This window comes from Myripristis murdjan, chromosome 12 (genome assembly GCF_902150065.1).
Source record: "Myripristis murdjan chromosome 12, fMyrMur1.1, whole genome shotgun sequence".
NCBI classification, from domain to species: Eukaryota; Metazoa; Chordata; class Actinopteri; order Holocentriformes; family Holocentridae; genus Myripristis; species Myripristis murdjan.
Genome location: NC_043991.1, coordinates 4,384,702 through 4,411,519, shown reverse-complemented (window position 1 = coordinate 4,411,519; position 26,818 = coordinate 4,384,702). Strand labels below are relative to the sequence as shown.

At 42.4% G+C, this 26,818-nt stretch overlaps 1 protein-coding gene across 1 annotated transcript in view; it reads right to left on the bottom strand.

Moving 5' to 3' along the window:
* The window catches only part of LOC115369336 (zinc finger protein 585A-like), a 70,125-nt gene extending 45,266 nt beyond the window's left edge, over positions 1–24,859 (bottom strand). The window contains exons 1-2 of the mRNA XM_030065923.1: positions 24,628–24,859; positions 10,151–12,066 (exon numbers count right to left, since the gene is read on the bottom strand). Coding sequence (XP_029921783.1) covers positions 10,151–12,066; positions 24,628–24,817 — 2,106 coding nt within the window. The 5' untranslated portion in view covers positions 24,818–24,859. The remainder of the gene's footprint in view (positions 1–10,150; positions 12,067–24,627) is intronic.
* Positions 24,860–26,818: the final 1,959 nt, after the last annotated feature.

The window sequence follows — 26,818 nt, the reverse complement described above, 5'->3', positions numbered from 1 at the left end:
ATACACCCACAAGTGACACGATTCTCAGCAATAAGAACGGGAGAATCACTCCTCTTTATGCTGAAATTGAGGGAGCCACCAGCTGCTGCATCCATATGCGCCGCCTTTGCCATGGTAAAAGATATACATATAGATATAGATATATAGATATATATGTATATACATTTTTTTTTCAGTTACATGAGATGTAAGTAATAGGTTTGTCCAGATTGTATTATTTATATTTTTTTGTCTGTAGCTTGAAATTCATCCAATTCACTATATTATACTGAATTATATCCCTAAGCCTAGGCATGGAAGTTGTATTGTACGTTACACAGCAGCAATGTCATTCTAATAACAACAATAATAATAATTCTAATGTGCAACTATTAATTAATTGTGAATAATTATAATGAATAATTCTACTACTCTTGCAAAGATGATACAGTAGTCATTTGTTGCAGGGTTTTGGTTTAGAAACAGAAATTTTCCACTGGCCTCTATGTGAAATTCCATTCCAGTAACTCTTTTGTACCGTTGATGCACTTTTCCCTACAGACGACCGAGCAGTCAGTCCTACAAAATAAAAGATTCAGCTTCCTCTTCACAGTTTATAATTCTTTAAAAAAATTAAAAAAATTCAGAAAAAAAACTTTGATTACTTCGTGATTTATTATATAATAATGATCATGCACAAAAGGGTTAAATCTTTGATAATTGCAACTACAAGCCTTAAGTAAAGATATAAAGACTCAATTCATAATCTGTTTTTCAAAGAGATATATTAACGACTTTGCTCAAGTAATTTTGCTTAGCAAGGTTTTGCATTTTTGCACCAAGATAAACAAGAGACAATACTTTTTTTCCTTTTTTTAATGCAGAATGTTTTATTAAGCCTTTAAATCTTGGTTTTCTTTAAATAACAGAGAAATAAATTATCAGAGTCAGTGGGATGAAATAGTTTTACTTCTTCTCTGATACAGATCAGGTGGTTTAAAGGGGTTTCTTGAATTCAGTGTCCGTTAATTGTTCCTTTTGCAGGTCCCTGATACAGACCAAATGGAAGTTTTTACCAGCATTTACCTGGAACAGTATCTGAGATGGTAAGCGGACAGCTTGTGGCGGTCTAATCTGTTGTCCGATAAGGCACCAGAAAAAGCGAAAGAGAAAATGAAAATCAGAAAGTACATTTGCGGCAAACTAAATAACTCAAACACCAGCGCATCTGAAGTTGCTTAATTTTAATCATTTCAAGTAAAAAAAATAAAAGGTTATGCCAATGAATCTGATGAAGCAGTGAAGCAAAACAAAAAATGTGCTCCATTTTTTTTTTTTTTTTTAATTTACACATTTAATCTTGTGCAACTCATAAAAATATAATACAAAATACAGAAACAAAATCTGTCAATAGGGAGAGAATTTTACTTTTTTTCCAGTGCAAATGGTTTGGTTTAAACACGCCAAAATTTTTAATCTGACATAATGATACTGAAAAAATCATCTGCCTTATTTCACTTCAATCTAAAAAGTCCCAATGCAAATCAGTCTACACTGACAACTTCTGATCCATTCAATCAATTTCTTGAAAACTTTATTTATTATACTTCTTATTATTTTATTATCGTTTATTATCATTTATTTCTCAGCATAACCTTTAAATTCATGACATGTGTATACGTTTGTAATTTGTGGTGAACTACCAATTTTATGTGCCTTTAGTTTTATTTCCACCAAAAACTTTTTTTCGTCAAATGAGATCATTTTCACAACATTGATTGATTTTGAGTTTTTGTTCTGCCTTGATAGAAGATGCTGTCATTTGAAATTTTCCTGAAATAAAACAAATAAGACTGTAGGGCTCAGGAGACATTAAAATATGATTTTGCTGTCTGACATCTGCTGCTGATAGCTCATCATATTTATTTTTTCTTTCCACTAAAAATCTATTTGTCCCAACAGTTTCCTCCAGGCCACTGCCACCATCTTGATATCAGAGTGATCTGGCCTTTTCTTAAAAAAAAAAAAAAAAAAAAAAAAAATACTGATGATTGAATCTAGAAAATCTCCTGAAGCAAGTCAGAGTAGGCTGTGGACAAGTGCAATCATTGCATCATTACACTTTAAGAAAAAAATACCAAAAAAAAAAAAGATTTTCATGTTCAACAGAAGATTAAATGCCATGTTTGGATGGACAGCAGAGATTAGAGATTGTAGATGAGTTTACTTACATGTTAGTAGAGTTCGGTGGCTGACCCTCATTGTTTGCCTATGCTGAGGCTATGTGGCCTCTACTCCCTGTCCACAGCTGTAGTGTGTGTGTGTGTGTCAGTGTGTGGCTGGTTGATACTACAGGTCCCTGGTTTTTAAACTGGGGCCAAGGGACCACCAGGGGTCCTCAAGAGGACCACAGGGTGACCCAACACTCGTAATAAAACATTAACGTAACAACAATTTGTACTGTATGACATAATAATCCACAATCTCCTGAAAAACGTAATAAATTGTACCTACCATTCATGAAATGCGTTTTTTTTTTTCCTGTTAATGTCATAATTATTACATTAAAGGGAGTTATTCAGTTTTCAAAAATGGAATAACTGAACGCATAATGTAATAACAATTACAGTTCAACACAAAACTGTCACCCAGTCACAGATTTGCATGAAAGAGCTGTTTGGTGATCATGGAAAAGAGTTTACAGCGTGAATAGGAAGCTTAAGGAACCTCTGAGTCATTTTTGATGTGGATTTGTCCTTTAATTCATAGAGCTCATAGTTCCTTATTTCCCTGCCAGAGCACTGCGCCCCCAAAATGCAGGTTTATTGGTGGTTCCCAAAATTTCTAAGACTAGAACGGGAGGCAGATCCTTCCAACTTCCTGTCTCAGTTCGGAGGTCAGATTCTCTCTCTACCTTTAAGAGTAGACTTAAAACTTTCCTTTTTGACAAAGCTGGACCAGCCCTTAGTTGTGCTGCTATAGGCCTAGACTGTCAGAGGACTCCATATCATGCTCTGAGCAAATTCCTCTTTTCTAATCTTCCTCTTCCCTCTTCTTTTCTTTTCTTTTCTTCTTTTTGTCATGTGTAAGAAAGGGTTCAAAATGAAACCCCATGGGACATTATTTCAGCCTGGTACCTGCATGGCAGAATCTTAAAATACACCCTTCAAGGATTAAGAAAAAACGGGTCCCGATTAAAAACCCACCCTATGCACGTGTACCCCCCTTTCCATCTAGAATAATAGGGACTCCTAGATTAGAAATGTTAGCTACTATGTAAAACAATGCATGAGTGGATTTAAGAGAGGACCATCTAAAATAGATTCACCAAACAAAAACATGAAATGAGCACATAATCTATCAGTGAGTCGGCTGGATAATGGAAACCATTTAGACTCATGAAAAAGAAGCCAGGACTGATATTCAGTCTAACAGCATAACTTTTGATCATGCTTTGCACCACGACAGCACAAAGATGGACCAAAAACAACACTGGAGTTAGGTTATGGTCGTCAGAGGAAGAAGACGAGCGGGAGCCTGGATACGGCTGCTTCCTGCCTTTTTTGGGTCCTGTGGTTGTGGTTAGGCCTGTGGTTAAGATGACAAATTGTCAAGTCACTTTTACTTCCATAGCACATTTAAAAACAACAGGAGATGACCCAAAGTGCTTTACAGTTGTGGCAGAAGGATTTACAGTACAAATGTATATACAAGGTGTCCATAAAGTCTCTTTACGATTTAACAAATTTATTACAAAAGCAAATGAATAGACAAATCTGTGGAAATTATTACAAAATGAGGAGTAGATATTGAAGTTTTTTTTTTTTGTTTTTTTTTGCTTCATTTAATACACCTCTATATGGGCACCATTAGCTGCACGAAGCACATCACGACAGTACTCAATTTCTTGCCATGTTCACTGTAGCAGAGCCTCATCAGTGGTGGCAATGGCATCAGTGATCTTTTGCTTTGTGGACACCCTGTATGATTAAATGGAATGTATGGAATGTAAATGTATGGAAGCAACTAATTACATTCACTCATGTTACTGTAATTGAGTAGATTATCTGTGTACTGGTACTTTTTGTCAAGTCAGTAATTTGACTTTTACTGAAGTACATTTCTTCTTGTGCTTGAGTATTAAATCGCATCCATCCTCGATAACAAATGACTAATGACACATTGTGGAACCTTTCACAATAAAAGCTCACTCACAAAAATGAGAAGAGGAACCTGCTTCCACTTTGTTGGCTCAACTTTTTTTTTTTTTTTTTAATTTCACAATAAAAACTGCACCATGAAAAACTGCAGATGGTCAATGGAGGTGAAGACCATTGAGACTCAACTGGCAAAAAATGTGATTATCCCACGTGTCAGTTGAGTCTACAGGGTCCTCACTCCAGTTTTAGCGTAATGCCCCTTTAAAAGCATGTAGTGTGCAGCGTGTTCTCTCCTCCTTTTCTAACTGCATGGAAAAGATCCCAGCTAACACAGTTACTGTTTGGAAAAAGGAGCTCAGTCACTTTTACTGCCAGGACATTTAAAAATAAGACACTTTTTTCTTTTACCGCAGGAGATTTTTACTGCACTACTTCTACTTCTACTGCAGTCAAATACCAGTAGAGGAACAGTACTTCTACCTGAGTAGCAGTTTGCAGTACTGTTATGACCTCCGCCTGCACCTCGTACGGAGCTCAAAGGTTGCTTTTGGCGTCTAACAGGTCGGTATCAGCATCTTCCAATTGGGTGATTTCTTAATACTGCAGTCTGACTTTGTAGGTAATTTTATTATTTTTCTTTCCCAAGAGACAGTGTTTTGTATCAAGACATCATAAGGCAGATACTGTTGACTACTTCTAATATGGAAATTATTAAAACGAGTTACATTCTCAAATGCAGGAAAGTACAGAAAACATTCACTCACAAATAGGGTTTTTAGGACCCGTTGCAAGGTGAACCGCTTGTGCTTTTTCTCACCAAATTATAACACAACAGGCTGCCAGCTTTCGCTTTCAGTTTGTCGAATTACATGGAAATGGAATAGACTAGGCAGGATTTTGGAAAATGTGCTTATTTAAAGTCCCAACGGCAAATCGTGTTAATTTTTGGCATACAACCTTTTTGGGGGTTTTGAAGGGTGCTGAATTTAAATCTTCTGTATGCCAGGCTCAAAAATGTCCCATAATGCCTCAAAATGGAGAAATCCAAAATGGCCGCCGCCACCAGGTCAAAATCTAATTAATCACATATCTTTTCGACTGTACAAGGTAAATACCTGGATGTAATGTGTTTTTATTGTTTTTCACATATGGGCAATTCAATGCCATGCTCAGATTTAAGATCAAGACCACAGAAAATGCTTGAAATCAATGTACATGGTTAAAATTGTTGTCTCGGATAATGAATAATTCATGAACAAAAGAGGACCATGAAACAGGTTGATGGTATGCTGAAGAATTTACTTGAAATATGTTTAGGAACAAGGTTGATTACAATATTTTAACTATTTATTTACTTATTTATCTGAATTTTAACTATTTATTTACTAATGTATATTTTATACATCCATGGTGTGGAGAGGTAGGCTAGATATGCACACATACACTACCAGTCAAAAGTTTGGACACACCTTCTCATTCAATGTTTTTTCTATATTTTTACTACTTTCTACATTGTAGACACATACTGAAGACATCAAATATATGAAGCGAGATATATGGAATTATGTAGCAAAGAAAAAAATGTTAAATAACTCTAAATATGTTTTATATTTTACATTCCTCAAAGTAGCCACCCTTTGCTTTGTTGACAGCGCTGCAAACCCTTGGCCTTCTCTCAGTGAGCTTCATGATGTAGTCACCTGAAATGGTTTTCACTTCACAGGTGTGCCTTGTCAGGGTTCATTTGTGGAGTTTCTTGCCTTCTCAATGGGGTTGGGACCATCAGTTGTGTTGTGCAGAAGTCACATTGGTACACAGCTATAAAAGCCCTTTTTGACAACTGTTAGAATTCATATTATGGCAAGAACCGATCAGCTAAGTAAAGAGAAACGACAGTCCATCATTACTTTGAGAACTGAAGGTCAGTCAGGCCGCAAAAACTTTGAATGTGTCCCCAAGTGAAGTCAAAAAAACAATCATGCGCTACAACGAAACTGGCTCACGAGGACCGCCCCAAGAAAGGAAGACCAAGAGTCACCTCTGCTGCTGAGGATAAGTTCATCTGAGTCACCAGCCTCAGAAATCGCAAGTTAACAGCACCTCAGATTAGAGCCCAAATAAATGCTGCACAGAGTTCTAGTGGCAGACACATCTCTACATCAACTGTGCAGAGGAGACTGCGCCGATCTACCTGATAGACTGTCACAAGCTAGCTAGAAATTACTCTGCCGTGAGTGACCGCGTGCGTTGCGTTCTGGTTCTGACTCGTTCGTTCGAGCTTGGCCTTTAGAACTCTCAGATGTAACAAACCAACCACGCAACCAGGCGACGGTAGCCTGCAAGGTTTTGATACGGCGATCATGAATCATTTTTGACAGCATCTATTATTTAAATAAGACAAAAAAGAAGTCACAAATATTAACGGTAAAGGGTGAATTTTTTTTTTTTTTCCAGCAAGGGCCCAGGGGGCCCCCGAAGTCAGGCAAAGGGGCCCACGGGTCAAAAAACCCGTGGGCCTATGGCAAATTACGCTACAGCCACCACCACTACTGCTACTACTATTGCTACTACTAATATACTACTACTACTATGACTACTAAAACTACTACTACTACTACTACAACTACAATTACTGCTACTACTATTACCACTACTATTACAACTATTACTACTACTACATCTACTAATATACTACTACCACTATTACTATTACTACTGTTAGTAGTACTAGTAGTAGTTGTCTAGAAAATTCAGTTTTTTGTTTCAGAATGTTGTCCCGCTCCCCCTGCAGTGACCCTGGTACTCCGTCATACAGAGGCCTGTGTGATCCACAGCAGCCACTTTAACTTCATCTCTTAAAATTCTTGGTTTTTGATAGATATATAGATTTATTTTATTGATCCCAAAGGGGGAAATTCTTATTCTTGATTCTCCAAGAGGCGACAGCACCGATAAACGGGTGATGGCAGAGACAGACGAGGTGCCGGGTGCCTCTCCACCTTCAGTTTCAGGCGAGAGTTTTGCAGCTCGTACTCGGCCAGCGTCTCCTCCAGCAGAGCCAGCATCTCCTTGGTAGCTGCAGTTTGTCGCCACATCACCTGCGATCTCAGCTCGCAGAGTTCAGACATCTTCACAAACTTGGTCCTCCACTTCCTGCCATCTGCAAGAGATCCGGCGTTTCTTTGCTTTGACCCAAAGAAAAATAGACTCAGAAATGAGTTTTTGTTTATTTTCTTCCTCGGCTGATGATTCTGATTCTGAGAATGTTGTTCTTTAAAACCATTGTAGTCCAGTCTAGAAGTCTGCTGCAATGATGTGAGTTAATTGAAGTTTACCGGTACACTGGTGAACTGACCGACGCAGAGAGTATCTGGGGCAGTGAGCTGACCAAGAGCAATGTCAGAGGAAGACCTTAAAGGCTGAATTATGCTTCCGCGTAGGAAGAGCGTACGGAGGTTGTGCGAAGCTTACGGGGGTTGTGCGACCGCCGCAGGGCCTTGCCGTGCGCCTCCCAAAAATTGTAACTACGCGGACCCTACGCAGCCCCACAAGAGCTGTGATTGGTCCGCCGAAGTACATCATTTCCGGCATTTCGTTGCAACCGGCATCACATCCTGTTGTGCCGGCTGGCAGCGCCGTTTTTAAAACAACTGTTGTGTCTCGACTCGTCGGTTGTGTTTGAAAACTTTGGAGAGTGCTGGATCTCGCGGAAGAACGCCTGGCCGAGGAGGTGCGCAAGTACCCGCACCTATACGACTCGTCCTCTCGCCATTACAAAGACATACAGAAGAGCAGCGACGTTGGTGGGCGGAGAATTGCTAAGTGTGTTTCGCAGAGGTATGTTGGACACACACGCGCTGCGTTGGAAATGCTTGCTTCGCACAACCCCCGTACGCTCTTTAACGCTGAAGCATAATTCAGCCTTTATACAGTGACTACAGACGGTATGTAAATAGGCAGAGAACAAAAGGTGAGGGAAGCTATTGTGACGCAGTGATCAGGGGCCGGATTCTCCAAAGGTTCTTAAGATTAAATTTCTTCTTAAGTTCCACTTTTTTTCTTAAGTTTGGGTTTAAGAAGAATCTTAAGATATTTTCGAATTCACAAACGAAATATCTTAAGAATCCAAACAAAAGATCTTAAGAATGTTCTCAACTTTATTCTTAAGATTTTTCTTAAGTAACCACATGCTGTGTGAAGGTAAGCTAATTTTCAAACATCTTTGATTGATTTAGAGCCGAATTTGATTATATAACATAGATTAATGTAGTAGGCTAATACCTTAATAATTTTACATTGTATATGTTAACATAGTGATAATCGTTATCAAAACTGTAATTCAGCCTAATATCTAAACCAATATTTAGACACATGTAGGCTATTGTTTCTGAGTCTATGAGGACATTTTGTCAAGTGTCAGTTATATTTAGATTCCATTAACTAATAGGTTAGTAATATCGTCGCTGTCCAATACAAAGTATGTATCTCAATTTTTGAGAAAACACTTTTATAACATCAAGTTGAGACTATAACGGATATTGTTTTGTTGTATTTTAGATGGAACTGCTGTGGGTTGCAGCTCGAGGCTGTTTGTTTACATAAAGGTAGATAGTTGAGAAGTTCGTAAGTGGAAAAAATTAAGAAGTTCTTAAGATAATGTGCAGTTCTTAAGAAAATAATGGGGAATAGCACTTGAGAACATTCTTATGAACTTCTCATTTTTCCTCTTAAGAAACATCTTAAGATTATTAGTCAGAACTTTTTGGAGAATCCGGCCCCAGGTAGGATGCCATTCGGAATGGGAACAAAAGGGCATGAAAAGTGTTTGTGTTCACGCCCCCACTGGCCAGACCACAGGATGGTCCAGTCAATTAGCAAGTCTGAATAATTTTTTTCCCAGGTCCCACAGGATTTTAGCCCAAATTTGCTCGTCTGTTCGGCTCATTTCAACGCCGACTGTTTAAGCAACCTGACACAATACAATGCCGGTTTCACAAAGACATTTTGTAAAGGATGCTGCTGTCCCCCACATTGTCTGGATTAACGTCTACTCTGTGACCAGTTAGAGATTTTTTTGTCTCTGTCTCATCAAGACAATAACATCACCGGAAGTTGTAAAGTTTTTCATTGGTACCGTTGAAAACGTTATAGCCGTTAACTTGCCTGTGATTGACCCGACCGTATGCTACTCAAAAAACAGTCAACCAATCAGTGGAGGGGTGCTGATTCTCTCTTCAGATTGGCTAAACGAAGTGTGCTGCCACAGCTCCAGGAGAAAGGCAAGAGAGAGGAGCTGTGAAACTATATTTAGCGGACCACAGGTACTCAAAACCACAGGTACATCTTGCAGGGAGATAAGCAGTTCCAATAAAACCCTGGAAAAGTGGACAGCATGGGGCCTTTAATATGGAGTTGGTCCCTTTGCAGCAGCACAGCTTCCACTCCTTTGGGTGGCTTTCTACCAGATGTTGGAGTGTGTCTGTGGGAATTTGCATTTGTGAGGTCAGACACTGATGTTGGACCAGAGGGCCCGGCTCGCAATCTGTGGGGCCGAGGCCGAGCCCAGGAGCCAACTTTGGTTGCTGCTGCATAGGAGACCACAGAAACACAGGAAAAGCAGCCACACACACTGTCTGCATTTGCACGTCAAACAGTTTATTTAGGAAACAGGCATTCATTACAGTAAACACTTTGCCGGAACTCGAATTCTCCCTGTATGAACACAACATATGTAACAAAATGTGTTGGGATGTGCTGGATCTCTAACATCAGCATTGACTCTGAAACATCTCCTGCTGCTGCTCTCACTGACACACACGTGTTTGCTTACATCTGTATGATGATCAATGAAGCTTCGCCCCCCCCCCACACACACACACACACACAGCACTGCGTCCCTACAGGTTCTCTCCAGTGTGGATTCTCATGTGTGTGTTGAATTTTCTTTTCTTTGTAAACTGTTTACCACAGAGTGAGCAGGGGAACGGTTTCCCTCCAGTGTGGGTTCTCATGTGTTTGTTGAGGGATCCCTTCTCTGCAAACCCTTTACCACAGACTGAGCAGGGGAACGGTTTCTCTCCAGTGTGGTTTCTCATGTGTACCTCGAGGTTTCCTTTCTGTGCAAACCCTTTACCACAGACTGAGCAGGGGAACGGTTTCTCTCCAGTGTGGTTTCTCATGTGTACCTCGAGGTTTCCTTTCTCTGCAAACGCTGTACCACAGAGTGAGCAGGGGAATGGTTTCTCTCCAGTGTGGATTCTCATGTGTCTGTTGAGTGTTGTTTTCTCGGTAAACCCTTTACCACAGAGTGAGCAGGGGAATGGTTTCTCTCCACTGTGGATTCTCATGTGTATGTTGAGTATTCTTTTCCTGGTAAACCCTTTACCACAGAGTGAGCAGGGGAACGGTTTCTCTCCAGTGTGGGTTCTCAAGTGTCTGTTGAGGTCTCCTTTCTCAGTAAACCCTTTACCACAGAGTGAGCAGACGAATGGTTTCTCTCCAGTGTGGATTCTCATGTGATTGTTGAGGGATCCTTTTTGTGCAAACCCTTTACCACAGTGTGAGCAAGGGAAAGGTTTCTCTCCAGTGTGGGTTCTCATGTGTGCCGTGAGGGTTCCTTTCTGCGCAAACGCTGTACTACAAAGTGAGCAGACGAATGGTTTCTCTCCAGTGTGGTTTCTCATATGTGTGTTGAGTATTCTTTTCCTGGCAAACCCTTTACCACAGACTGAGCAGAGGAACGGTTTCTCTCCAGTGTGGATTTTCATGTGTACCTCGAGGGTTCCTTTAAATGCAAATGCTGTACCACAGAGTGAACAGACGAATGGTTTCTCTCCAGTGTGGATTCTCATGTGTAGGTCGAGGTTTCCTTTTTGTGCAAACCCTTTACCACAGAGTGAGCAGGGAAACGGTCTCTCTCCAGTGTGGTTTCTCATGTGCACCTCGAGGTTTCCTTTATCTGCAAACGCTGTACCACAGAGTGAACAGACGAATGGTTTCTCTCCAGTGTGGATTCTCATGTGTAGCTTGAGGTGTCCTTTCTCAGTAAACCCTTTACCACAGAGTGAGCAGGGGAACGGTTTCTCTCCAGTGTGGATTCTCATGTGTCTGTTGAGTTTTGTTTTCTCGGTAAACTGTTTACCACAGAGTGAGCAGGGGAACGGTTTCTCTCCAGTGTGGATTTTCATGTGTCTGTTGAGTGTTGTTTTCTCGGTAAACCTTTTACCACAGAGTGAGCAGGGGAACGGTTTCTCTCCAGTGTGGCTTTTCATGTGTCTCTTGAGTTTTCCTTTATCGGAATACTGTTTACCACAGAGTGAGCAGGGGAATGGTTTCTCTCCAGTGTGGATTCTCATGTGTTGCTTGAGGTGTCCTTTTTGTGCAAACCCTTTACCACAGAGTGAGCAGGGGAACGGCTTCTCTCCAGTGTGGTTTCTCATGTGTAGCTTGAAGTGTCCTTTATGTGTAAAACCTCTACCACAGAGTGAGCAGGGGAATGTACTCTTTGCTGTTTTCTTGGTCTTGGAGCAGGAAGCTGGTTTTTCTCCCACATCAGGACTGTCATGACTGAGACGGACTTCACTCAGTGGGTTTGAACCTGACTGAGCTTCTCTGGTCTCATCCCAGTCATCACTGTCATCAGTGTAAGCCTCAGAGGAGGGTTCTGGGTTCCTGGCTCGTTCCTCTTCACCATCTTCTGCTTCCATCTGTCCAGTGAAGTTGTGGGCGTCTCTGTTCCACTCAGCCTCCTCTTCATCATCCTCACTCTTCACAGTGACAGCACTGAACAGCAGCTTGGTGATATCCTGAAGCTGCTCTCCCTGCTGATTGGTCCAGAGTTCCTCCTGTTCCTCCTTAATATGTGGGGACTCAAACTCCAGAGTGGGGGTCCGCTGAAGCTGCTCAGGGGGAACCTCTTCTTTACACTCTACTGGAAAAAAAACACACAGACACACACAATTATGCTTGGAAGCTAACCCGAGCCTGTCACCATCACTTCATGTCAGCATAATCCCTTCTAAAGCTTTTGTTAAAAAAAAAAAAAAAAAAAAAAAAACAGATATGGTGACAATCAACACTTGGTTTTTTGGTTTGTTTTGTAATTTGGTGAGAAACAGGTTGTTTCTTATTCTCAGCTAATTCCAGTTCCCTCCATGATTGCTTGGCAACCAAAGATCAGATGTCCCCTAACTTTCTCCACCTGAGCCCCTATAAAAACTTTGTTTATACATGGTCCTGATAATCTCACCGCCTCACTTAATGAGTTTATTGGCTGACTTCGCTCTAACATTAAACCTGCCGCTGAGAATCTCGGTGTCATCTTTGACCAGTTCATGTCTTCATGTCTCGAAGCTTGCCCAGTGTTTTCTTTAAATGAGAAACATCACAAAAATAGCTTGTCTTCTAGAGACCTTGAACTTCTGAATCACACTTTGATTTAGTCCTGTCTACATTGCCATTTTAATTTTTTGTCTTAGTGACATTTTAGTCATTGCTGTCCTAAATAGTTTTAGTCTAGTCTTAGTCGATGAAAATTAAAGACTTTCGTCTCGTTTTGGTCATTAGTTTTAGTCATATATATATATATATATATATATATATATATATATATATATATATATATATATATATATATATATATATATATATATATATATATATATATATATATATACATATATATAGATATATATATATATATATATATATATATATATATATATATATGTATATATGTATATATACAGTACAGGCCAAAAGTTTGGACACACCTTCTCATTCAATGCGTTTTCTTTATTTTCATGACTATTTACATTGTAGATTCTCACTGAAGGCATCAAAACTATGAATGAACACGTGGAGTTATGTACTTAACAAAAAAAGGTGAAATAACTGAAAACATGTTTTATATTCTAGTTTCTTCAAAATAGCCACCCTTTGCTCTGATTACTGCTTTGCACACTCTTGGCATTCTCTCCATGAGCTTCAAGAGGTAGTCACCTGAAATGGTTTTCACTTCACAGGTGTGCCTTATCAGGGTTAATTAGTGGAATTTCTTGCTTTATCAATGGGGTTGGGACCATCAGTTGTGTTGTGCAGAAGTCAGGTTACTACACAGCCGACAGCCCTATTGGACAACTGTTAAAATTCATATTATGGCAAGAACCAATCAGCTAACTAAAGAAAAACGAGTGGCCATCATTACTTTAAGAAATGAAGGTCAGTCAGTCCGGAAAATTGCAAAAACTTTAAATGTGTCCCCAAGTGGAGTCGCAAAAACCATCAAGCGCTACAACAAAACTGGCACACATGAGGACCGACCCAGGAAAGGAAGACCAAGAGTCACCTCTGCTTCTGAGGACAAGTTCATCCGAGTCACCAGCCTCAGAAATCGCAAGTTAACAGCAGCTCAGATCAGAGAGCAGATAAATGCCACACAGAGTTCTAGCAGCAGACTCATCTCTAGAACAACTGTTAAGAGGAGACTGTGCGAATCAGGCCTTCATGGTCAAATAGCTGCTAGGAAACCACTGCTAAGGACAGGCAACAAGCAGAAGAGATTTGTTTGGGCCAAGAAACACAAGAAATGGACATTAGACCAGTGGAAATCTGTGCTTTGGTCTGATGAGTCCAAATTTGAGATCTTTGGTTCCAACCGCCGTGTCTTTGTGAGACGCAGAAAATCCACATGCCTGGTTCCCACTGTGAAGCATGGAGGAGGAGGTGTGATGGTGTGGGGGTGTTTTGCTGGTGACACTGTTGGGGATTTATTCAAAATTGAAGGCACACTGAACCAGCATGGCTACCACAGCATCCTGCAGCGACATGCCATCCCATCCGGTTTGCGTTTAGTTGGACGATCATTTCTTTTTCAACAGGACAATGACCCCAAACACACCTCTAGGCTGTGTAAGGGCTATTTGACTAAGAAGGAGAGTGATGGAGTGCTGCGGCAGATGACCTGGCCTCCACAGTCACCAGACCTGAACCCAATCGAGATGGTTTGGGGTGAGCTGGACCGCAGAGTGAAGGCAAAGGGGCCAACAAGTGCTAAACACCTCTGGGAACTCCTTCAAGACTGTTGGAAAACCATTTCAGGTGACTACCTCTTGAAGCTCATCGAGAGAATGCCAAAAGTGTGCAAAGCAGTAATCAGAGCAAAGGGTGGCTATTTTGGAGAAACTCGAATATAAAACATGTTTTCAGTTATTTCACCTTTTTTTGTTAAGTACATAACTCCACATGTGTTCATTCATAGTTTTGATGCCTTCAGTTAGAATCTACAATGTAAATAGTCATGAAAATAAAGAAAACGCATTGAATGAGAAGGTGTGTCCAAACTTTTGGCCTGTACTGTATGTATCTATCTATCTATATGTATATATATATATATATCTATAGATATAGATATATATATATAGATAGATAAATATATATCTATATCTATAGATATCTATATATCTATATGTATATATGTATCTATCTATATCTATATCTATATCTCTCTCTCTCTCTCTCTCTCTCTCTCTCTCTCTCTCTCTATATATATATATATAGATAGATATAGATATAGATATATGTATCTATATATATATATAGATACATATATACACACTACTCACAAAAAGTTAGGGATATTCGGCTTTCGGGTGAAATTTCAGGATGAACCTAAAATGCATTATAACCTTTACAGGTGAACTTAATGTGACCTTCTGTAAACTTTTGAATGCACATGTCCAACTGTTCAGTGTTTCAGTACTTTTTGCACAAGTTGCTGTTCTCTAACAAGGAGTTTAATGGCAAAATTCACATCAGGTGTTTGATCCATGAATCGACCAATAAATTTCCTGGTTCAATTAGAATTGGTATTTAAACAGTCCTCCTCATCATGCTGTTCACATTTTGACATCATGAGACCAAGACAACACCTAACAATTGATCAGCAGCACCTCGCCATTGCGAGGCTTCAAACAGGATGTTCTCAGACGGAAGTGGCCACTGAGCTTAGAGTGTCACAGAGTGTCATCAGCAGGTTGCAACAGAGATACAGAGAGACTGGAAGAGTCACAGAAAGGCATAGAAGTGGACGTCCTTTGGCCACATCCCACACTGATGACTGCTTCATTGTGAACAGTGCCCTGCGGAACCGGATGATGAATGCCACTCAACTCCAGGCACGTTTAAGGGAGGTGAGAGGCACCCAAGTGTCATGTCAGACCATTCGAAACCGTTCACATCAGCATGGTCTGCGTGCCAGACGACCTGCAAGGGTATCTGACCACACCACCAGGCCCAGGTGTCATCGTCTTACATGGGCCAGGGAGCATTTACGCTGGACGAGGGACCAGTGGGCCTCAGTGCTGTTCTCTGATGAAAGCCGATTCATGTTGAGCAGAAATGATGGCCACCAACAATGACAGACCACAGGGAGAAACTGAAATTCTAAAAGTCTGAATTGGTAGATGAGCCTTACAATGACCAACCGGTGAAATTATATTTATATCCAGGAATGTTTTGTTATTAGAAAATCCCGTAGGAAATATCCAAGTCTGGTTTTAAATTCCTAAAAGAAAATGGAAACTTCACCAGAGTAGAAATGGGTTGGCAGCACTGATTGATTAATTGATTCTTGGCCTGAGCGTCCAGCTTTACGGAGGGAATCTTGAACCTGTAATTCCAGTTTTAAATGCTATGAATCCAAAATCATTTCCACTTAAACTTTCATCTTTGAGCGAAAAAGAAAAAAAAAAGAGAATGCCTGATGCCAATAAAACAGGTTGAGAGTGAGAATTAAACTCCCGCAAACTTTCACGTTTTCACGCGCACACACAGGAGATTATTCCCATCCATTTATTTCTCGTCAGCTGCTTTTTGATAAAGTTAAACACATATCCTCAGCTAGTGTGAGATGTGCCTGTGCCCAAGCTGAGCGCAGAGGGCTATTCCATGAAAGCAGCTAAAGAAAGCTGCGCTTACGTGATATAGCCTGGCTTGAATTAGCGTCAACTTTCACTAAAGCCTCAACCCGTTCCACTAACGCGATTCAGCCGTGTCAAGTCAACGCTAATTCTAGCAACGTTTGAACAAGCTTCAAGTGTGCGCGTTCACAGGGTACATAAGCAGCCCAGAACAGTCGAGTGTCGAAACAAAGATACAACTGTCTCAAAAGGAGGGGAAAAGGAGAGCCTCGACGTTTTCAGTGATGGAGCAGACACTGCTGATGGAACTATATGAAGAATATAGGGAAATCATCACAAACAGGGCTGGATTTTGGCATAGGCGGTATAGGCAATTGCCTAGGCCGCCATCTGCTGGAGGGGCGCTGCTAGTGGCCAGAGGTGCGGCGCAAGCGGGATTGTTGACCGGCGCAACACCGTCGGAAATCAATGGAAATCAAAAAACTGGAGAAGGAAGTAAGTATAAATTTAAACACAACAGAAAGCCATGGTTTGGACTGTATTTAATGCTTTCATTCTTTGTCTTCACAGCTTGAACAAAATTATGATGATTGATTTTTTTTTTTTTTTTGGAATGGTTAATAAATGATTTCAAAACTGAGGCACAATCTTTCTTAAATTATACATGTAAAAATCCAAATAAAAAGGGATCATTCCAAAACTGGGATGACCATGAATGACTTGTGCTACATGAATAAAATTTGAATGAGTAATTGATCGTTTATTCGGTTGATTTCAGAGACTGACAGTGGTAACACATGATTTTCATTACGTTTATTTTTATTAAGTAAACACGTACATTCATGCTTGGTCACATTATGGGAAATAAGTCTGAACTTATATTTCCGAACACGAACATGGTGCTACATAATTAAATTTGAATTTAGTTTAATTGAATCAGGGCCGGCCCGTGGCATAGGCAGTATAGGCAAATGCTAAGGGCGCCATCTGCTGGAGGGGCGCCGCTAGTGGCCAGAGGGGCACCGGCTGTTCTACCGCATAGGCGGTGCCAACCCATTTTGAGCCAGGCCCACCCAATCAGAAGAAAATGTTTTTGGGATTAAAATGTTCATCCTATTGCCAGAGCTCAGAGCTCATGTGAAACTAGCTTCTCAGGCAATCAGCAGCTTTCTATCATACGTGAGTGCCCGACCCAAGCCTGCGTCATCAGCATGTGACCCAATGAAATGAATGAGTTAGGCTGTGTCCGAAATCACTCCCTAATCACTATATAGGGCACTATATAGTGATTACGCCATTTTGTAGGGGTGTCCGAATGTTTAGTGATTATTAATGTTCACTATATAGTCCACTGGATGTATCCCACAATCCACCGCAAAATGTAGTGGACATCCGATGGTCACTAATCAGGCAATATATCCCGTCATGCATTGCGGAACGGCGCCGAACAACGGGCAAAGTAGTGGTAGTAGTGTCCGAAACGGTCCGCTATTGAGTTCACTATAGAGTCCACTACACTGAATTCTCTATATAGTGAGTAGGGAGTAGTGAGTGAGTGAGTGATTTCAGACACAGCCTTAGTTTGCGCGCAAACGGTCCCTCCCAGACTCAGGAAGAAAGAAATATGTACAGGTAAAGAGAAAAAAGAGAGACGGAGAGTGAGTTTATTATGGCGAAACAGAGCAGCTTACTTGGCTTTTTCACCAAACGACACTGTGTTGAGCAGGAGGAAACTCCTGCGGCCATTCCACCACTTGATTTAAATGTTACGAGTGCGAGTGCTTGTTTACCGGTGAGCTCAGCCGGCCGGCCCCGCTCCCAAAGCAACGCTAGTCCTCCTACTCCTCCTCATTCATTCATCCCCTCACAGTCATGTCAGCAGGCCAAGCCACAGTAATAAAAATAACTGTGTGTGCGTTTTATCCGTTGTTTATTAAACGGATGTTTCCCATCCTTAAATGTGATTGGCTGAGCCGCGTTCCATGCCGTTGTAAAATCAGTGTAACCCACTGGTAGACCGCAGCACTAAATATCCCTGCGCCAATGTAAATGGACATAGTGTTGCCTAGCAACCAACTACTCTGCGCTCCACTTCCTGGTTAGGTCACATTTGTTTCAAGACTTTTGTAAACAAAATGTCAGACTTTGTAGTGAATTTTGATTTGCTGGGTGGCCTGAGCCTGGATGAGTGGTTGGAGGAGGTGCTTGGTGTCTGTTAAAGGATGCTGAATTCACCACCAGCAACAATGTTTTCGCCGGTGAGGTAAAGAAACTCTGCCGAGAAGGACGTGACAAATCTTCCCACCACCAAGCCATAACCGAGGCAGACTGCCAGAAGATGAAGCACTTTCAGGCACGAAGTTCAAACACACCTTGGGGGCTTGTCTGTAAAGTCTGGTTTGACGTGCAGCTTCAATTGGGACGCAACGAGGAAAGGAAGAAATCGCGTTCGCGGTTGCCCTCGCGAACGAGGGCAACCGCAAATTAAAGCCCGACTCCTTCAGCATTCGCCACAACGAAAATGGCCTAAAATATGTCACCCTGAATGCACAAAAAATCACAAAGATGATGCCAAAAAAAACATAGAAAGTCTGCGGGGATTCATATATGAGCAGCCGGGTAACCCACTGTGTCCGGTGGCCTCCCTGGAGAAATAGCCTACCTCTCCCTGCTGCCTTATCCACCTGCCTTTTATCTCCACCCAAAGCAGACACAGTGTGACAGCACCGATGTATGATAAATTAACAGTATACTTTTATTATTATTGTTATTGTTACAGTCAACGTTAGGCATACGTCTGCGCAAAAACGCACCTATCGCGAAACGCACGCCACCGTCGCAAAGAGGAGTCCAAACATAATTGAACACAATTTTAACAGTTACACTATTAATGGAAATATCCAATTCAGCATTAACGAGCCCAAATAGCCTGATGTGACGTGATGATGGCGCTAGATGAAAAAGCAATCTTAGCGTCTGTGTTGCTTGCCAACCGTTCTGTCCACTCCTTCTTGCTTGGTAGAAGAATGAATAGTTCTCAATTTTTCTTCTGTGTTGTGTCTTCTGTATTTTATGGGCTATTTTGGGGTAACCGTTTTATAAAAGCAATAAGCCCCTTGAAGCCGTGAGTTACAGTGATTTTAAAACTCCGCTGCGCGTCGTGTCTTAGGTAAGAACGCCACTCAGCCGTTGTAAAATCACTGTAACCCACGGCTTCTCGGGGCTTATTGCTTAAATAATGTTGCACTTTCTGTTCGATCTGAGTATGTTGTCACAGTGTAGCTTGGTTGGTTATAGATAGATAGATAGATAGATAGATAGATTTTTATTGTCATTGCACAATCATATACGTATAATAATGCAACGAAATTAGGGCTCAGTCCCTTCGGTGCAGGGGAGAATAGAAAGCATCGTGCATCCTGCTAGTTGAATAGCCAAGTCCAGTAATAGATGGCTGCAGCCATGTCTCTGATATCAGAAAAAATGCAACAGTCACGGAAAGAGACTAGTGATTTTCAATATTTTCAATATTTTCAGTGATTGATTCAGTATTTTTCATTTGAGCATGGCTAACCGTACTGTCATGCTTATTTGAGCACATTCTAAACGTCTGATTGATCAATCAGATTGCTCGGTCGGATCTACTATTTTTAAAAATCTCATGTACCCCATGGAGTTCCTTCAAGTACCCCCAGGGGTACACGTACCCCCATTTGAGAAACACTGAGATAGACTGTCACGAGCTAGCTAGAAATTACTCTGCCGTGAGTGACCGCGTGCGTTGCGTTCTGGTTCTGACTCGTTCGTTCGAGCTTGGCCTTTAGAACTCTCAGATGTAACAAACCAACCACGCAACCAGGCGACGGTAGCCTGCAAGGTTTTGATACGGCGATCATGAATCATTTTTGACAGCATCTATTATTTAGATAAGATCACAAATATAATGGTAAATGGTGAAATTATTATTTTTTTTTTTCCAGCAAGGGCCCAGGGGGCCCCCAAGTCAGGCAAAGGGGCCCACAGGTCATAAAGATAAGATAAGATAAGATAAGATATTCCTTTATTAGTCCCACGGTGGGGAAATTTCCCGCATCACAGCAGCAAAGTGGATAGCAAGATACGAAGCACAATTTACACAATAAACAGTATATACAGATAACACGACCAAAGAGCAATATAAACACTGTAAACAAGCAATATAAACACTGTAAACAAGGAATGAGAAAAATACTCTGTGAACAATTTAAACCACAGAAGAAAAAAACCCAAAACCTGGGGAACAACACACTCCGGAGGTTCAGGGTTAGTGTGAACCCATGAGACCAAGTGGCAGAACCTGACTCCCGGACTGGGTCTCAGGAACTGTCACACTTGATCCTGCCTTATGGGATCTCCCCTTCCCTCCCGTCTTTATGTGTGTGCAGTAGTGCAGTGTGTGTGTGTGTATATGTGTGTACGTGGGTGGGGGGTGGGGGTGGGGGTGGGGGGTAGTTAAGGTGCTGAGAATGTGCATTCTAGTGCAGTCAGTGCAGTCCTGGAGAGTGTGTGGTCTACTGGGAGCAGTGCTTGTTATAGAGTCTGACGGCTGCAGGAAGGAAGGACCTGCGATAGCGTTCCTTCACACACTTTGGGTGAAGCAGTCTGTCGCTGAAGGAGCTCTCCAGTGTAGTTATAGTGTCCTGCAGGGGGTGGGAGTCGTTCACAATCATGGATGACAGCTTAGCCATCATCCTCCTCTCACCTACCACCTCCACTGAGTCGAGGGGGCATCCCAGGACAGAGCTGGCCTTCCTGATCAGTTTGTCAAGTCTCTTTCTGTCAGCCGTTGAGATGCTGCTCCCCCAGCAGACCACTCCATAAAAGATGGCTGATGCCACCACGGTGTCATAAAAGGTCTTCAGGAGTGCCCCCTGCACTCCAAAAGACCTCAGTCTCCTGAGCAGATAGAGTCTGCTCTGGCCTTTCTTATAAAGTGCAGTTGTGTTGTGGCTCCAGTCCAGTTTATTGTTCAGGTGAACACCCAGGTATTTATAAGATGTCACCATCTCAATATCTGTTCCCTTGATGTTCACCGGTGTCGAGGGGCAGAGTGCAGTTCTTTGGTTTTCCCCGCGTTGATCTGGAGGCAGTTCCGCTGGCACCAGTCCACAAAGTCCTGCGTCAGTTCTCTGTACTCTCTGTCGTCCCCCTCTGTGATGAGGCGGACGATTGCAGAGTCATCAGAGAACTTCTGCAGGTGACAGGTGGGTGTGTTGTATGAGAAGTCTGCAGTATAGAGGGTGAAGAGGAACGGAGCCAGGACCGTTCCTTGCGGGGCCCCCGTGCTGCAGACTACAGTGTCGGACACACAGTCCCGGGTCCTCACATACTGTGGACGGTTGGTGAGATAGTCCAGAATCCAGTGTGTGAGGTGGTGGTCCACCCCGGTGTGCTCCAGCTTGTCTCTCAGAAGTACAGGCTGTATGGTATTAAAAGCACTGGAGAAGTCAAAAAACATGATTCTCACAGTGCTCCCAGGTTTCTCCAGGTGAGAGAGAGCTCGGTGTTGGAGGAAGATCACAGCGTCATCCACCCCAATGCCAGGCTGGTAGGCAAACTGAAGTGGATCCAGTGATGGTCCCACCAGGGGGCGGAGATGAACAAGGACCAGCCGCTCCAGGGTCTTCATCAGGTGGGATGTTAGCGCCACCGGCCTGTAGCTGTTGAGATCCTTGGGGTGCGGAGTCTTGGGCACAGGTACCACGCAGGATGTTTTCCACAGCTGTGGCACTCTCCTCAGCTTCAGGCTCAGGTTGAACATGTGCTCAACAATCCCGCACAGCTGATCTGCGCAGGACTTGAGGAGTCTGGAGCTGATGCCGTCTGGACCTGCAGCCTTTCTTGCCTTGATCCTCCGGAGCTGGTTTCTCACCTGGGTCGTTGTGAGAGACAGGTTGGAGCAGGGGGGCTGTGTGCTGGAGGGTGTGAGTGGGGGAGTTGGGTTGATGAGGTGAGAAGTGGGGGGTGGCTGTGAGCTGAGTGTTGTAGAGGGGGAGGGGGAGGAATTTGGGCAGTTAACACTGGGTGCAGAGAGGGGGGGCTGCAGCATGGAGGACTGGGCTGGGGGAGGGGCAGATGACTGATCAAATCTATTGAAGAATAAATTCAGATCATCAGCCCACTTTTGGTCCCCCGTAGCTTGGGAGTCAGGTTTCTTGTGGCCAGAGATGGTTTTCAGGCCTTTCCAGACTCCACAGACATCTCTCTGCTGCAGCTGATCCTCCATCTTCCTCCTGTAGGTGTTCTTCCCCTCTCTGATCTTCCTTCTCAACTGCCTCTGCACAGCCTTCAGCTCGTCCTTAATTCCAGACTTAAAGGCCCTCTTTTTCTCCTTCAGGAGAGCCTTTATGTCAGGGTTAATCCACGGTTTACTGTTGGAAAAACACCGTACAGTCCTGGTGGGTACAGTGTTTTCCACACAAAAGTTAATATAGTCCGTTATGCATTGTGTGAGACTGTCAATGTCCTCTCCATGGGAATCACAAAATTCCTCCCACACAGTTGTGTCGAAACAGTCCTTCAGAGCCTCCTCAGCCTCGTCGGACCATCTCTTCACTGTGCGGGACACAGCTGGTTGCCTGTGCACGAGAGGTTTGTACACAGGCAGGAGATGAACCAGGTTGTGGTCAGATCTTCCCAGGGGGGGGAGGGGTGATGAGGTGTATGCCTCCTTGGTGTTGGCATAACACAAATCCAGTATCTTACTGTCTCTAGTGCAACATGTAACATACTGGGTGAAAGTGGGCAGAGTGGAGGATGGAGAGGCATGATTAAAGTCCCCAGAGATAAGAAGGAGGGCCTGTGGGTGCTCTGTCTGCAGCCTGCTTGTGACAGAGTGGAGAACATCACAGGCTGCATCAGCGTTAGCGGAGGGGGGATATACGCAGCTATCGCGATAACATGCGAGAATTCCCGCGGCAGGTAATATGGCCTCATACCAACCGCTAACAGTTCAATGTCCCTGCAGCAGAGCTGTTCTTTAATAGTGATGTGCCCAGAGTTACACCATCTATCGTTCACAAACACTGCCAGCCCTCCTCCTTTCCTCTTACCGCTCTCCCTCGTCCTGTCCGCCCGCACCAGCTTGAAGCCGTCCAGGTCCGCGGCTGTGTCTGGGGTCAGCTCAGTCAGCCATGTTTCCGTAAACATCATGATGCTGCACTCCCGGTAGTCCCTCTGGTGCCGAGTCAGCGCCGCTAACTCGTCCATCTTATTGGGAAGAGATCTTACATTCCCCATGATGATGGACGGGAGGACGGGTCTGTATCTCCTCCTTCTAGCGCGGCGAGCAGCTCCGGCACGGCTCCCCCGTCTCCTCCTCTTCAACTCCCGGGGAACGTCGGGCCTCTCGTGGGGCAGCACCGCGGTGCCACGGAGGGCCAACAGCTGATCCCTACTGTAAACAATGGGGTCCCGTACGCGCTCTCCAGACACGGACGAAAAAAGTGAAAAAAACAGAAGAAAGACCAGAACAAACACGACGACTTTGGTCTCCATAGTGCACTGATCAGTTAAATAAACCAATAAATAATTAAATAGAAATAAAAGTTAAGATTAAACTAGAAAAAAAGGAAAAAAAACGTTCACGGGAACGGGAGCTGCTGCAACAAGCTGCCACTAGAGCGGCGCCATCTGTCATCTGTCATGGGCCTATGGCAAATTACGCTACAGCCACCACCACTACTGCTACTACTATTGCTACTACTAATATACTACTACTACTATGACTACTAAAACTACTACTAATACTACAATTACTGCTACTACTATTACCACTACTATTACAACTACTACTAATACTACAATTACTGCTACTACTATTACCACTACTATTACAACTATTACTACTACTACATCTACTAATATACTACTACCACTATTACTATTACTTCTGTTAGTAGTACTAGTAGTAGTTGTCTAGAAAATTCAGAGTTTTTTGTTTCAGAATGTCACCCCACTCCCCCTGCAGTGACCCTGGTACTCCGTCGTACAGAGGCCTGTGTGATCCACAGCAGCCACTTTAACTTCATTTCTTAAAATTCTTGGTTTTGATAGATAGATAGATAGATAGATAGATAGATAGATAGATAGATAGATAGATAGATTTTATTGATCCCAAACTGGGAAATTCTTATTCTTGATTCTCTAAGAGGCGACAGCACCGATAAACGGATGAAGGCACAGACAGACGAGGCGCCGGGTCGTGTGGTAAAATACGGAAATTGCTCTATTAACGGCTGTCTGTGAGTAAATATGATGATAAATCATTTGCATTCAGAATAAACAATTTGTTTTTAAAATGATCTGAAAGTTGTGGCTGAACAGACCCGCTAACATGATATTAGCCTATGAAGTTAGTCATTTAGAGTTATTATCATGCATTGATATTGATATCATTAGTTGTTATTATCATACATTGATATTTATATCATTATCTTTTCTTTTCTTCTGAATCTTAACTGGCGGTTAGCCTCGCCTGTCAGGGTCCAGGTGAGTCGGTGATGTGAAAATGGCGTTTAAAAGTTACGAACCTCTGTGCAGTCGCACCTCCGGCAGCAAGATGGCGTCCAGGAGCCTCTGCTGCCTCTCCACTTTCAGTTTCAGGCGAGAGCTTTGCAGCTTGTACTCGGCCAGCGTCTCCTCTGGCAGAGCCAGTGTCTCCTCGGCGGCTGCAGTTTGTCGCCGCATCACCTGCGATCTCAGCTCGCAGAGTTCAGACATCTTCACAAACTTGGTCCTCCACTTCCTGCCGTCTGCAAGAGATCCGACGTTTTGCTGCTTTGACACAAAGAAAAATAGACTCAGAAATGAGTTTTTGTTTATTTTCTTCCTCGGCTGATGATTCTGATTCTGAGAATGTTGTTCTTTAAAACCATTGTAGTCCAGTCTAGAAGTCTGCTGCAATGATGTGAGTTAATTGAAGTACACGGCACACTGGTGAACTGACCCACACAGAGAGTATCTGGGGCGATGAGCTGACCAAGAGCAATGTCAGAGGAAGACCTTTATACAGTGACTACAGACGATATGTAAATAGGCAGAGAACAAAAGGTGAGGGAAGCTATTGTGACGCAGTGATCAGGTTGGATGCCATTCGGAATGGGAACAAAAGGCATGAAAAGTGTTTGTGTTCACGCCCACAGGATTAAAGGCCAGGGCCAGACCACAGGATGGGCCAGTCAATTAGCAAGTCTGAATCAATCAGGAAGTCTGAGCTGCCCAAAATGTGTATTTTCCTTTCACACCTCCCATTGTAAATCCAGAGGCATTAAAGGCCTCATGACATGAAAAATGCAATTTTGGTTGTGTTTTGGTGATAGGGAAGGTCTCGGGGCCACATAAACATTGTCCCATGCATTAAACCTGTGATAAATGGAGAAATGCACACAGCCTGTTTTTTGAAACTCTCTCCCTTTAAAACGAACAGACAACTCTGCCCCCATTTCTGTGATGTCACGCATACAGAGACTCCGCCCACTTAAACTAGCCAGCCCGCCTCCCCTCCCCAGATAACGGATGCAAGGAGACTCATGTTTCTCTGCACACTCTTCCAGAAGAAACACACGTTACAGACCAGCGGCTCATGGTCATTTTTTCCCAGGTCCCGCAGGATTTTAGTCCAAATTTGCTCATCTGTTGGGCTCATTTCAACGCTGACTGTTTTATCAACCTGACAAAATACAATGCCGGTTCCACAAAGACATTTTGTAAAGGATGCTGCTGTCCCCACATTGTCTGGACTAACGTCTACTCCGCGACCAGTTAGTGATTTTTTTGGTCTCTGTCTCATCAAGACGATAACATTTTCGGAAGTTGTAAAGTTTTTCATTGCTACCGCTGATAATGCTACAGGTACCGGCGGGCACCACATAAACAGCTTATGCTCTCTCTTTAAACAGGAGAAATGATTGAGACAGAGAAACTCCACGTCTGTTTGTCTTCTCGCTCAGCAGAAAGAGGGAGGAGGATTTAATAAAACGTGCACTTTAACCCATTGTTTTACTGTCAGTACATGTACACTCAATGTTCTCCATATAAAAAAAAACAACTTCAAAATGAGATACAATTTCTCATCATTCAACAAAAACTATTATAGGCTTTGTTTGATTAAATAAATCAAAATGACAATAACCAATGTTTTTACACTGTAGATTGTCTTCTTCCAACTGAAAATAACACATAGCTTATACTACAAATTACATACGGTTCCTAAGTGTATGTTTCCTCCTTCAACTTAAATCCTTTACTCTTCCAGAAATGCATGAGCTGACAGATTTTCAAGTTGTTTTAACCAATTTTAGAATATATAAAATTAGTATTTAACATTAGCTTTTAACCTTTTTTTTTTTTTTTACAGTACATGAAATCACAATTTTTCAACCTTTACACAATATTACACGTTTGAAAAATATAAAGACTTCATAAAAATATTCAAGGAGCTGAAAATAAAACTGACTGACGTGACTTGGGTAGCAACAGATGACGTCATCAGGCGCGAAAATACGAGAGGGACCCAACTGCTGCTAAGGCATTCACTATCATGGAGAAATTTTGTGGAAGTGATCTGTAAAATCCTTTTCTGTTGGTTATTACTTTTTTGCTCATGGTAGAGCCCCTTGTGTGTTTGTAAATATGTATTGTTATGTGTGGGTTGATAAATAAAAAAAATAAATAAATAAAAAAAAACCAACTGCAGTCAAGATGGCGGACATGGGCGCCGCC